General features: G+C 42.9%; 1 protein-coding gene across 12 annotated transcripts in view; it reads left to right on the forward strand.

The window, feature by feature from the left end:
* Nucleotides 1-13,839, forward strand: part of SULF1 (sulfatase 1) — a 171,920-nt gene that overhangs the window by 104,371 nt on the left and 53,710 nt on the right. For all 12 annotated transcript variants that reach the window (XM_090040136.1, XM_090040124.1, XM_090040132.1 and 9 more), the window contains 2 exons: nt 3,590-3,741; nt 5,948-6,117. In XM_090040136.1, coding sequence (XP_089896262.1) covers nt 3,590-3,741; nt 5,948-6,117 — 322 coding nt within the window. The remainder of the gene's footprint in view (nt 1-3,589; nt 3,742-5,947; nt 6,118-13,839) is intronic.

A 13,839-nucleotide genomic window follows, 5' to 3' on the forward strand; every position in this document is an offset into this window, starting at 1 on the left:
GTGTAATCTCTATTTTATTAATTACAAACAGAAATGACTTCCTAAACCCCATTGCTGTGCTCGGTTGATTCTAAATACGTGCCTCGCCTGAGACTGTAGTCTAGTCAGTACTCAGACTTGGGCAACTCAGAAAGCTTAAAACTACAGCCAAGTCAAGGATGTGGGTTGATTTTCTAAGCCAAATATATGAAAAGCCAGGGATAAGGTTCACACATTCCCATGCCAGTTCCTGGGCAGACCTGTAGCACACACATTATTTTAGTTATTTACAATCCTTTGGTTTTGAAAACATACACAAAACACCCTCAGTGTCCACTCAGTGACCAGAGTTTTGCCCCACAAATGGGCACTGTAAGGTCTGTAATGTTGTTCATGGGCAGAGAAGCAGGTCCTGGCTGTTGCTGTTGTGCTTGAGCATTGTCTTGTCTTCTCCTACATTCAGTAGTGTTCAGGAATGTCAGTGGAGAAACCTCTGAACTCTTGGTTTCAGTAAAAAGACAAATATATCTAATTATTCTTGTCCTCCTGAGCTTTTGACCAGTAAACTGCACTTGGTTAATGTAGGCTACATACATACATTTAAATAATCTAGGAGAATTCTCCCAGATTTGTTCTCCTGGTACTGACATTCTAATGCTGAGGCCCTGAACAGTGGAGAGCTTGTAGTGTGGGCAGGTGGGGGATGGGGGAGGCTGTGCACATCTCAGCACACTCTGCAGACTTCCTCAGTCTGCTTGGTGACAGATGGCAGCAGTCCATAAGGCAGCCTTCATTGGCTGGTGCAGACTTCCCATGGTCATCCTGTGTTTTGCTGAAGTACAATGTGAGAATTGTGGAGGGGTGTGTTGGGGGGTGTTCCTCTCCTTCATGGAGCAGCAGTGAGTCTCCCTAATGTGGGGAAGGGAGGAGGAATGATGAGGATAATGTTATCTTCTAAGAGAAGCCACAGCTTGTATAAATATTCACTCTCCCATGAGAAACTCTCCTGGCAGTGATTTAACCCTGGTTGTTCCCAGGTTATTTTTCTTCTGGAGGAACCATTTTTACCATGAAGCTGAACGCACTCATGGTTTCTCTTGTGAGAGCAGCAAATCTCCCAGGAGAAATTGAATGTCTGTATGAGGCCATAAATTGACAAGCTCAATCTGTTATCAAGGCTGCTGATGTTCTGATCCCCTCATCCCTTATGCCTAAAATTATACGAAATCTTATATTAAAAAAGCATGATTACGGTTGCAAAATCAGGCACTTACAAGTGGAAATGCCAAAATTAAGTTTGCCTATGTAGTCTTAATTTGTCCTTAAATTGTACAGTATGTCCCTGCCAGCCTCAAGTCTCCTTTTCAGTAACTTAACTGATGGGGGTGACTCGGGCAGCAGCCCCAGGTGCTGCCTTTGTGTGGGAGCACAAAAGCAGCTATTGCTGCAGTTGCAGCTGGTTGCACTGTCACAATTGGGATGGCTAGAGCTGGCATTGCTGCAGATGTAGATCCGCACTGCTATGCCTCTGTTCCTCTTCCTTCCTATGTCCATCCTACTTCCCTGCCCTCATTCTTGTCCCCTCAGTATTCAGGTCAGGTAGCTGCCAGTACTGGAACCGCATATGGCCTGAAACAGCAGATAACTGCAAGTTTAAGGGAAGATTCTGCTGAAGCCTTGGCTGGAACATACTAAATGCTAACAGATTCTTGGAGGAATTAAGCTACAAAACTCTAGCAAGCGTCCAGTGATCATATATATTGAAGTTTTACAAAGCTTATAACTTGTAAAATACGATAAATTTCAAGGAGCCTCCCCTGCCACCTCCACTGCTGCCACATGGGCAGAGAATGCATCACCAGAGCATGCATCACCAGAGCAGCTCAGAGCTCACAATGGCAAGCAGCTTTCCTACATGGCTCCACTATGCTCTACAGCACCGGGTTGCACCTGCTGGGCTGCAGAGCACCTGGGGGAGGGCAGCAGGACAGGGATCTGAGCCTGCAGCAGGCAGTGTGCAGCCTCCGCACCATGCACAGATCTGAGGGGCATGGGTCCCCCCGACCCCTGGGAGTATGCACAGCAGCAGGGAGCCGGCCCCACATCCTGATACCCAGGGGCCTTTAATTTTAATCATGGGGGTTTTTTTGTTTTTATCAGAGAATTTGCAATTATTTTTGATCAGGGAAAACCAGGATCCCTGCTTATGAGTGGTGTTCTGGTTGGCATGAGAGTGGCATCCGCAGCAAATGTGTGACCATCATGCCAGCTGACTGACACTTGGCAGATACATAGCCTGATCATACCACATTAATGTTGCTTTTACTAAAGTTAAACTGAAGACATTTCAACACTTTTCCCAGTGGAGACTTTCCAAGCCCATTCTTACAGAATGTGAATTTTTAACATCCCTGCCCACATGTGCTTTTTGTTTTGATGTAAATTAAGGAGCTGTTATGCTGCTTCCAATTATTAGTAGGAAACAGAGTTTGGGGTATATGAAATGGAACTGGAAATGCTGCCAGGGAATTCACAGTGTTCCCTGATGGCAGGAAATGTTCAATTTTTTTTTCCTCCTGGAGTAAAAATGGCTGCTCTGGGAGAAAAATAACCCAGGAACAACCAGAGTTAAATCTTTCCCAAGAGAGTTTCTCCTGGGAGACTGAATGTTTGCATGCTTTCCCCTGGCTTAACTTGGCTTGGGGACCAGAAGGAGTGGAGCTTGGGAAAAGACTGGGGTCACCACTCTGGAGAAGGTGCAGAGGGCTGCTGTTCCTGCCCTTCCTGTAGACCAGGAGGGGAGGGAAGGAGTTGCCACCAGCTGCTCCCCACCTGCTTCTCATACTGGAGTTCTCAGTGTAAGAAGCTTTGTTGCATGGCCCCTGCTACTCAGCTGTTGGGCACTGGGAGCCAAGTGGCAGGGAGCAGCATATCCACTGCTCCCTGCCTCTTCCCCAAGCTAGGCACTGCCAAACTTGTGCCAATGCTCACTTCTCTCTGTTCCCAGAGACTGGGAGTGGAGTGGAGGAAGTTTCTCCGTGCCTGTTCTCTAGACCCTGGTCAAGGGAAGGCATGGGGAGTCTGTCCTTGCTACCACACTCCCTGGGGATCAGGAGGAGTGAAGTAGGCACACTGCTTTTCTCGCCTTCCCCACACCTGGATCATGCCAGCCTTGGGAAGGTACAGAGGCTGGGCAGAAAGGGCAGCTGAAGATTGAACATTGGTGCTGCTTTCTCTCTCAGAATATCTGTTCGTAGCTATAATCACATGACTCCAGAAGTTGCTGTGTTAGACGAAACCCCAAATAAAGATAACTGGTATAAACCAGATCTGCTAAACACCACTTTTATAATAATAAAAACAAACACAAATGAATGAACAATAATATGAACAATAAAAAGCAGATGTTAAAATTATGCATTTGTTAAAACCCCCTCAAACTGAATTTAGAAAGCAGATTTTTAGGTGAAAGCAGCTTTTTGATGTATACTAATCCATATATTGTTATCTATAATAAAAAAACCACTTTATTCACATATTTATGCATTTGCATCCAACTAGAAAATTAGTTTTGTAAAGCCTGATGTGTGTGCCTTCTTTCCCCTCACAGCTTTTTTTGGGAAATACCTCAATGAATACAATGGCAGCTACATTCCTCCTGGGTGGAGAGAGTGGGTTGGATTAGTCAAGAACTCTCGCTTCTATAATTACACCATTTGTCGGAATGGCAACAAAGAGAAGCATGGATTTGATTACGCAAAGGTATTTCCCAGACACATTACACAGTATCAATGTATCAATAAATGACTTCATCTATTTAAAAATATTTTTCTCTTTATTAATTAATAATAGGACCCAATATGTTTTCTTATGGTGCATTTAAGGTCAGTCTTTTGTCCTACTGTGGAATGGCCAAAAAGTTAAAACAGGTCTATAATTTAGTTGGTTGATTTCTAACCCTTAGGTAGAAATGGGTGGCTCTGTATAAATAAATAAATAAATAAACGACCTTTCTGAAGAAAATTTTGGCCTTGTTCTACTGAACTCAAAGTTAAGACTATAGAGTAGCTGTTAAGACAATAGTTTTTACTCTCAGAAGGAAAGCTTAACTGTTGCTGTTTCCATTATACAGTGTAAAAAAATGTGGCTGTGGTGTCAGGCTCCAGATATGCTAAGTTAAAAAAAAAAAAAAGAAGGGTTTGGAAAACTTCAGTCTTTGTTTGCACTCATGACAAAATCTGGAGGATATGCCAAGGTGACCAGCCCACTACAGTGAAATTTCTTATAAATGTTTAGTACTACAAATCCTAAAGTTTCCAGCCTACATAAAATGAATTGGAATTTCCTCAGTGTGTAGCTCACCGAAGATAATACAGATGTTGCAGCTGTGGTTTCTGACCCATGTAATGAGATTTTATTGGAAGCTCACAATAGCAGTTTCTGATTTACCCACCCACAGAAATTACATGTTACTGATTACATAGAACATAAAGTAGAAAATAAAGAATTATTGTTTAGTTGTGAATTCTTTATGCGCCCTGTGTCCATAGCAAGAGTGAACAATGTATATGGAAACAAGAGGGAAATGAATGCTTTGGAAAGGCACTTATCCAGGCAGTGTTCTAATCTGGGTCTATTTCATACCAAAAATTGGTATGAACTCTGGTACTCTGAAGGGACACCAAATTTTCACTGTTTTTGTAAATTAAGTAACACTGCCTCCATCATATTGTTACAGGAGCATGAACATTTAATTTAAGGCTACTGTGTTGGGGGGAGCGGAGGGGACGGGGTTCTGAGTGAGAAGGTCCCAGCTGGTTGGCTTATCCTAACACTGACATGCGTCACAGGCCCTGTCCCTCAGGCACTGATTTTGCAGCTGTTCAGGGCCTTGAATCCACAACATGTGATTAGTCATGCCTGGAAGTGTTTGAAATTACAAACATTGTCTCAGCAGTTTCTCACTGAAGCTCACACTAAACCTCCAGGCCAATGATGAATGCTTAGTGGTGGCAGGTGGTTTAATTTAAGTGTTCATCTTTTTTTCTTCATTCCATTTCCTCCTTTTTCCCTGTAGGCTTCTACTTGCCACCTTGGCTGTGGGTTAAGCCAGTTTATTAGCAGCTCACCACCTTAGCCTCACCAGCTGCACTCCTTTAAGTTGTACAATTAAAAGAACCTGAGCCTGCAGGAATTCAGCTCCTCCCTATATATATGTTTGCAATTTCTTTGTTAAAGTTTTTCCTAGACAACTGTATTTTTGCAATATGTTGAGTGTTGTAGATTGCTCCCATGTCGCACAGATGCAAATTTATATTTTAAAAAACACACACAAAGCCTTCAGGAGTAAATATGAGGCCATATTAAATGTGCATAGTTTTCTATAGTTTGGAGTCATGTTTTGTCAAGAGTTTCATCAACCAAATTTGAGAAATCTATATGTGTATGTTATCTCCTGCTAGTATGTTACAAAATGTTCTGTGGTCAACTTTGGTGATCATAGTTAATAGAACCTGTTATTTTCTGGATAAGAGATTTTTGCAAAATGCACTCCCATCTTATATTGTGCCTACTTTAAAAAAGTCATTAGAGCTTGGTTTCTCCTATGTCCTTCAGGCTCACATGTCTCTTCAAAGGTATGTTTTTACTTCCTGATCTAAGCTCTAGTGATAACTTGGAATACAATGACTTAATAGGCAGATAAGGTTCTTTGGGTAAATCCAATATCTGTTATTAGACCAATTCAGTTAGTTGGAAAAATTCTTCTTTGCAAGCTTTCTGGTACAAATACCCTTCATCAGGCTGAAGAAGCATCTGCAAATCGTCTGTGTTCTTCCTGGATGGAGTAGTAAAGCAGCTAGAGGCCAGTACATATGCAAGAAAGCCAATCAGTTAAAATGTAAATAGAATGTGATCTGGTTGATTATGTACTATATAACGTTTATTTTGTCTTAAATGTATGTTACAGGACTACTTCACAGACTTAATCACTAACGAGAGCATTAATTATTTCAAAATGTCTAAGAGAATATATCCTCATAGGCCCATAATGATGGTTATCAGCCATGCTGCCCCCCATGGCCCTGAAGATTCTGCACCACAATTCTCAGAGCTCTATCCAAATGCTTCACAGCACATGTAAGTAAAATTCAGACTCTTGTCAACACTGGCTATTTGTGTTGCCTCTCACAGATTTGTTTTTTGAGACTGAAGAAAAATAGAATCCAAATGTAAGGAATCTATAAAAAGCTGTGCATATGAAAGCTTTTTTGCTGGACTCACATTGTACTGATGTTGTTGTTTTGTAGTTGCTAGTAACACTTCCTTGGTTCTTACACTAGAAACAGGCTGTTCTTTCTGGATAAGTGACATGAGTCTTGGTTCTATGGGGACGAGGGGAGGGAGGGGGTGTTCAGTTTCTTACAATACCCTGAATTGTGTGGACACTGATGGGAATGGAATCCAGAGTTGTTTGTTCATATTCTTGCAGGACATGTTTTTCATAGGGTCTGATTATCTGAGTGCATAAATAATAGTAGAGCCCTTTAGTAGCTCTTGTGTAAATATATGCACTAGGCTTAACTAGAAACAGCCTGGTTTCCAAACAACCTGCCATACTGTACTTTTAATAGCATATTGCTTCTTATTTTTAGTAGGTGGTTATACTATTATGAAGTCTCTCTTTACTGTCCTTGATCCCAGGGTCAAGCCCAGTCATAGTGGCCATGTCTGCACCTTCTTTAATGCACTGTAGTTATGGCGCATTACGTTTAGTACTTGGATAGTTTAGTACAGGCAGTCCTTGGACTTACAACACAATTGGTTCTTGAAAACCGCATCGTAAGTCGAAACATTGTAAGTTGGAACCAATTTTCTCACAAGAAACAACGTTAGAAATGGGGGATTGGTTCCTAAACCAAGGCCTGATACCCTATTTTCACCAAAAATACCTCAGAATTTTGTTCTTGATCAATTATAGATGAGTAATATTAATGTATTTATATTGTAAATTATATCAATCTGGAAGTACTTCTTTGAGGTGACTTTGCTGGACTTTTTGAAAGGCTCTTGATTGGACTTTTTGAAGGGTTCTTGACTGGAGTCTTCTCGGGAGTCTTGGCTGCAAGTTTTTCTGGAGTCTTGTCTGCTTTCTTAAAGAAAGTGTCCAAGGAAGTTTGGACAGATGTTGTCCAGGGAGATGAGCAACGCAGATAACTTGTTCGTTGGCATGGCATTGCATCCGATCAAGTGTTGTAAAGTCGAAACTGACGTTATAAAGTTGAAACAGGGTGTCAATTTATAAACGTAAGCACAAAAAGTTGTAACTGAAAACGTTGTAAGTCGAGGACTGCCTGTACTACTGTGTAGTACTGCAGACTCACAGCAGTAACATATTAGTACAGTTTTTGCCCAGCATGGTACTGTGCAGTGTTAGGCTACTTTACAGTTAGTGTCTTGTGTAGATGCGCACAGTTACCAGTTCATTAAGAGGCTTCGGAGTTGTTAGAATTTTGGGCTCTGGGACAGTTCATTATTATGTATATTTTAATGTCAGGATATTTTCAGAAATGTACAAGATCAGTAGAAACCAAAAATTTTCATTTTTCTTCTCAGTAATAACGCAGGAGGAATCTCAGCTCTGTCTCCTGTTCTAAACCCTACCTCTGGAGTGTCCAGGGACTTTTTAATCATAGAATAAACTAAAGATCTTCATTGACTACCTGTGCTCTCATTCATGATCAAGCAAACCAACTTTGCCATTCACGATCCCATGTCACCTTTTGGCTATCAAAACTCAATGTTAGCTTTTGAAAATACAGAAGAAGAAATAACCCAATATAGTCAGCCAGGTCTCCATGGAGCAAAATTGCTGTCCACAGACAACATTTTAGGGAACCTGTTCAGTAGCTCACACTTAACTAAGGATATCATTTGTACTTATATTAGAAAGAGTGAAATAGCAAGGGATGTCAATCATCATGTTTAACTGTAAATCAGTCAGTTGCTGGGACCAGAAAGTGCTTTTCTGCACATGAGTGACTTAGATAAATTGGAGGATTGAGCCAAAAGAAATCTTATGAGGTTCAACAAGGACAAGTGCAAAGTTCTGCACTTAGGACGGAATAATTCCATGCAACAGTACGGCCTTGGGGGCTGACTGGCTGGGCAGCAGCTCTGAAGAAAAGAACTCAGGGGTTGCAGTGGAAAAAAAGATGAATATGATTCAACAGAGTGCCCTTGTTCCCAGGAAGACTAATGGCATACTGGGCTGCATTGGTAGGTGTGTTGCCAGTAGGTCAAGGGAAGTGATTGTTCCCCTCTATTCAGCACTGGTGAGGCCACATCTGGAGTATTGTGTTCAGTTTTGGGCCCCCCCCCCACTACAGAAAGGATGTGGGCAAATTGGAGAGAGTCCAGGAGGGGGCATCAAAAATGGTAAGGGCATGACTTATGAGAAAAGACTGAGTTAACTGGGTTTATGTAGTCTAGTGAAGAAAAGACTGAGGGAGAATTTAATAGCAGTCTTCAACTCCCTGAAGTGGGGAGGAGGGGGTTCCAAAGAGGATGGACCTAGACTGATCTCAGTGGTGGCAGATGACAGAACAAGGTCTCAAGTTGCAGCAAGGGAAGTTTAGGTTAGATATTAGGAAAGATTTTCTCACTAGGAGGGTAGTAACTTGCTGGAATAGGTTACCTAGAGAAGTGGTAGGAAGCTCCATTCTTGAGGATTTTCAAAACCCAGCTAGACAAATCCTTGGCTGGGATGATCTAGGTGGGGATGGTTCCACTTTGAGCTGGGGGTTAGACTAGATGACCTCCTGAGATCCCTTCCAACCCTAGCTTTCTATGATCCTATGATTCTCATTGCCTTATATTCTGAACATTGTCAGTAGTCCTCACCAGGCTGGAAAGTTTCACAGGCATGTTAGGCATTTGGAGTAATTCCTTCCTGTATGCACTAGTACTGGTATTGTTAATTCACTTGGAATGTGTGCACTTGAACAGCCAGATGGTTCTTGAGAGGAGTGGTTCTAGCTGGACTTAGAATTGAGTCTGTTTTTCTGCCTTCTAAACCAGTGGTTCTCAGCCCTTTTGGATTCAGAGAACCCCTCCATAACTTTTTTAAAATTTGGCATTGCCTTGGTTGAGAACCAGTGTTGTGCTGCCTCAGCTTGCCTCAGTGCTTCTCAACTGAGATGCTGCTGCAGTCAGATGGAACTAGCCCATATGCCTCATGCACAGTACAACAAGAGTGGGAAGGGCTGTGGCATGAGCACATGCTTTTGTCTGCATCTGATATATCAAAAGCAGAGAGAAGTGCTCGCTCTTCTTGCAGCCCTTCCTAGTCCAGCTCTGCCCCCTCCCCTCCCAATACTCCTCCTGGAAACGCGGGCATGTAGGGTGGTTTCACCTGCCTTGTATGCCTCTGTTTCCAGATTGGGCCAGGAAGGGCTGTGGCAGAACTGGGCACCCCTGCCTGCTTTAGGCTTAACAGACAACCCTAATGTAAGCAGGAGCACATGCTCATGTCAGAGCCCTTTCTAGTCTGGCTGTTCACAAAGCTTATAAAACAATTGTACCTGACTACAGAGCAGTGACATTTGTACCATCACCCTGGTTGAGAGCCATTGTTCTAAAGACACGGTGTAAGACTACAGACAAGTTAATGGCACAGATTCTGTACTGTTGGCAAACTAATCAATTGTTAAAGGAAGGATTCGTTTTAATAAAGGGTAGATATATTTTATGTGTTACCTGAAAAGATTCTAGCTGTGCATGTGAAAATTTGGTTCACTTTTCATGAAAGTGGTTTTCATGCTGTTTGTATGGATGTGGCAACTTCATAATAATCAAAGTAACCTAAATTACTTGTTACAGAAGCTAGAAAACATGGATCAGGTGTGTTTCTTCCTGTCTCTCTTGGTGGCCTTCATTTCTTGGTATCTTTGTTACAAAGTGTTCCTCCTGTAGCAGCTACAAGATAGAGATTTGGGTGGATTGTTTTGTTCTGTGAATGACTACACGGGTTAAGAGTTCAGCCAACAGACAAAGAACTAAGATGAATTGAAGACAAACTGCCAATTTGGGTGGGTACTACTACTAGTGAACCAGTTTCTATAGAAAAAACATAAGTAACATGTTCTGACTGAAGCATGTAAGAAGTTAAGTATCTTACCAAAAATATTTGACTTCCCTTGTGAAAGCAGTGAAAAAGCAGTAAAATCCCTCCTGCCACAGTTTATGTAACTTGAATGTTTAACCCTTCAGTTTTCTTCCTTGGTGGTCAAGCATCACTTGGGTCACTTTTGTCTGACCTGGGGTGACAGCCACCTGACCTTGGATTCTGTTTTAAAAAAATGTTGGTGCTGTATCATGTTACTGTAACGTTTACCTCCAACAAAGAAAGGAAACCAGGTCAAAAGCTGTTTGCTGACTTTACAAACTGCGATGGAAGGTTATGCCTACAGACTATGAATTAAGAGAGTCTGTTAACCACATGCAAGCAGAGATTCTGTTTAATAAGACAGTAGCTTAAGAGGCCCTTAAATTATGTGGTGGTAAAGAGTCTATCATTTGTTTAAATATTACCTGTTCAGCATACATACACACATATATGTAATGTTTGATTAGAAATGATGTGTTCCTAGTTCATTTGTATGAGCCACAATATGGTTGTTATCCTGCAAGTTCCATTCCTCAATATTTAAAATTTGGCTTTGTTGTCCCCACATTTTTTGATTGAAGGAAGAAAGTCAAAAGCATACAGCAGAAAGGCTCACATCTAAACCACTTGTGGCAAAGATGCCTAAAAAAAGATAGATTTACACATAATCATAATTTCTTAGTCCCCATCCTTCCTCACCCTCAATGCAAACAAATGCTTGTATATTGAATGAAGATTGTCAAAAAGATATGCAAGAGTGATATATTTGTTGCAAATCCCTATTTAAAACATTAAGTGTCAAGTTCATCAGTTTAAAATTACAGTGAAAGATAAACTGAATGAATATCAATGCAAGTTGGTATATATGTTGTGTAGATATGTAGGACACTATATCTCTGCTTTCAGATTTTTTCTGTTCCCCATTTGTAGAATTATTCCCATAGTGTTCACTGCTTACAGTCTGTTAGCATGTTGGAGTGATAGTTTTTTTCAAAAATAAATCATCCCAATATATCTATTCAGTTTTACCCAAAAATTTTCTCCAGGGAAGCAGTTGGAACTGGGAAAGGTGTAGTATGTTCATGTGAGATGGGCTTCTTCGACGGGGTTTTCAGCACTTGGGCCATTGAGTGACTAGACCAGGTCAGCCAACCCATGGCACTGCAGCCTCTGTGTGTGGTATGCAGCAGATTGGGGAGGGAGCAGGGAATGCAGCAGCAGATCAGGCAGGGGGAAGGCAAGTGGAGTGGCATTCAAGGAAGGCACAGAGCTTACCTTGTGGCATGCCTACCAAACTGTTGGCCTCCACTAGATTAGGCTTTTTGAAATGCTTTAGCTAAATAAAGATTACATGAAAGATGTCTGTCTCAGGCAACTGTTAAAGCAGAATTCTATTCCGTGATCCAAAGAAACAGAAAGGCTTTGCTTAGAGGATATTTCTTCGGCTTTGATGTTGACCTAACCTCTCAGTTAAATTCCTTTTACTGTTCAGTGTTAAATAGTCTTAGGGGAACTGTGGGTAAGGCTGGAGATCTTTGTAAGACTTCTGAAAGAAAATTCTAAGAAGTAAACCAACTTTACAAGCGGAGACCTGTAGGAGGTAGCTTGACTGGAGGATGTCAGAAATGAACCTCTGAAATGCTTCTTGGTGTGCTGAATTGAGCTTCTTCAGTGTAATGCACTCCAGCCCTGGGTGTGCCTCTGAGAGGCACTTCTGGGGTGTTTCTTCCCCAAACCATTGTCTGCTGATTGACCACTAAGGACCAGCTGAGGTGTGCCAGATGCCAGTTTCTGTGGTGTCTCAGTCTCACCTGTCTCATTCAGACCTTGTCAGCTGTTAGCAGAGAGGATTTTACAAGCTAGAAGGGTCACAGAAAGGACCCTTGTCTCTTCATAAGTGCAGAAAAAACAAACTTTGGGGCAAAGCATCCATGCCAGAAGATAGGCGGGGGATCCAGGCTGACCTGGACAAGCTCAGCAAATGGGCAGACGAGAACCTCATGGTGTTTAACACCGATAAATGCAAGGTTCTCCACCTTGGGAGGAAAAACCTGCAGCACCCTTATAGGCTCGGCAGTGCTACGTTGGTTAGCACTACAGAAGAAAAAGACTTGGGGGTCATCATTGACCACAAGATGAACATGAGCCTGCAATGCGATGCTGCGGCTAGGAAAGTGACCAAAATGCTGGCATGCATCCATAGATGCTTCTCGAGCAAATCCCGGGACGTCATTCTCCCCTTGTACTCGGCCTTGGTGAGGCCACAGCTGGAGTACTGCTCCAGTTTTGGGCTCCACAATTCAAAAAGGATGTGGAGAAGCTTGAGAGAGTCCAGAGGAGAGCCACGCGCATGATCAGAGGTCAGGAAAACAGATCTTACGATGACAGGCTGAGAGACATGGGACTCTTTAGCCTGGAAAAGCATAGGCTCAGGGGTGATCTGATGGCCACCTATAAGTTTATCAGGGGTGACCACCAGCATCTGGGGGAACGTCTGTTCACCAGAGCGCCCCAAGGGATGACGAGGTTGAACGGTCGCAAACTCCTGCAAGACCGTTTCAGGCTGGACATAAGGAAGAATTTCTTTACTGTCCAAGCCCCCAAGGTCTGGAACAGTCTGCCAGCGGAGGTGGTTCAAGCACCTACATTGAACACCTTCAGGAGTAAATTGGATGCTTATCTTGCTGGGATCCTATGACCCCAGCTGACTTCCTGCCCTTTGGGCAGGGGGCTGGACTTGATGATCTCCCGAGATCCCTTCCAGCCCTAATGTCTATGAAAATCTATGAAATCTATGAAAAGATAGATCTCCCTTTCTGTAAAATAGGCAAACCCATGAGGTCAAATGCCCTGGAATCACAGTTAACAATAGGTGGATAAAAAGATTTGAAGGATTTATTATTAAAAACCAAACAAAAAAAATAAGAACCAGCATAAGGTCTCTGATCTGTGAGAACCTCTCCATTTCCTCAGCTTGCTCTACTCAGCCTCTCTGGCTGAGGGACCACAGCCCTCCCTGTACCTGGGAGGGCTGAAGACAAAACCATATTCTCAAGTCAGGCTTAAGTACAGTTACTTATCTGGTTATTCACATATGGCACCTCTTTGATTCTTGGGGGACCAAACCTCTGCCTGTCACTTCCTGCCATGGGCGACTGGTGCCGCCTAAGTCGAGGGGGGCTGTGCCCCCCCCCAATGACCAACCTCGCTGACTGGGGAGGGGGCCCAATTCCAGCTTCCTAAAGTGACTGTGGCCACTTCTGGGAGCACCACGGCACTCCCACTTCCTGGCCAGTGCTTGCAGGGGGAGCACCGGCACCCCCACCTGCCCCCCCCCACCTATCACCTAAGCAGCAAGCATGGCCGGTCAGGGGGTGCATTCGTGCTCTCAGGGGGTGCACATGTACCTGTGCTTCCTGCCTCCCTCAAAGAAGCATATTTCTTAGAGCTGAAATCTTTCTTGGTCTAATTTGGACAAGGAGCATATGTGCATCCTTTCAGACATGGAGATTTGCTAATCAACAATACTGTCGCCTATCCACCGATAATTTGGATATCCAGGGGTTACTTTTACAATGTAAATTCAAGGCAGACAATGAACAACTCAGGTCAGATGCTCATTCTAAGCCATTACTGCTCTTCAAAGCATGGCTAGATAAGGGCCACTTAAGTTAATCACTGCCTCACTGAAACAG

The sequence above is a fragment of the Crocodylus siamensis genome, chromosome 3, assembly GCF_052110815.1.
Source record: "Crocodylus siamensis isolate JL-2025a chromosome 3, ASM5211081v1, whole genome shotgun sequence".
In the NCBI taxonomy this organism is placed as follows: domain Eukaryota; kingdom Metazoa; phylum Chordata; order Crocodylia; family Crocodylidae; genus Crocodylus; species Crocodylus siamensis.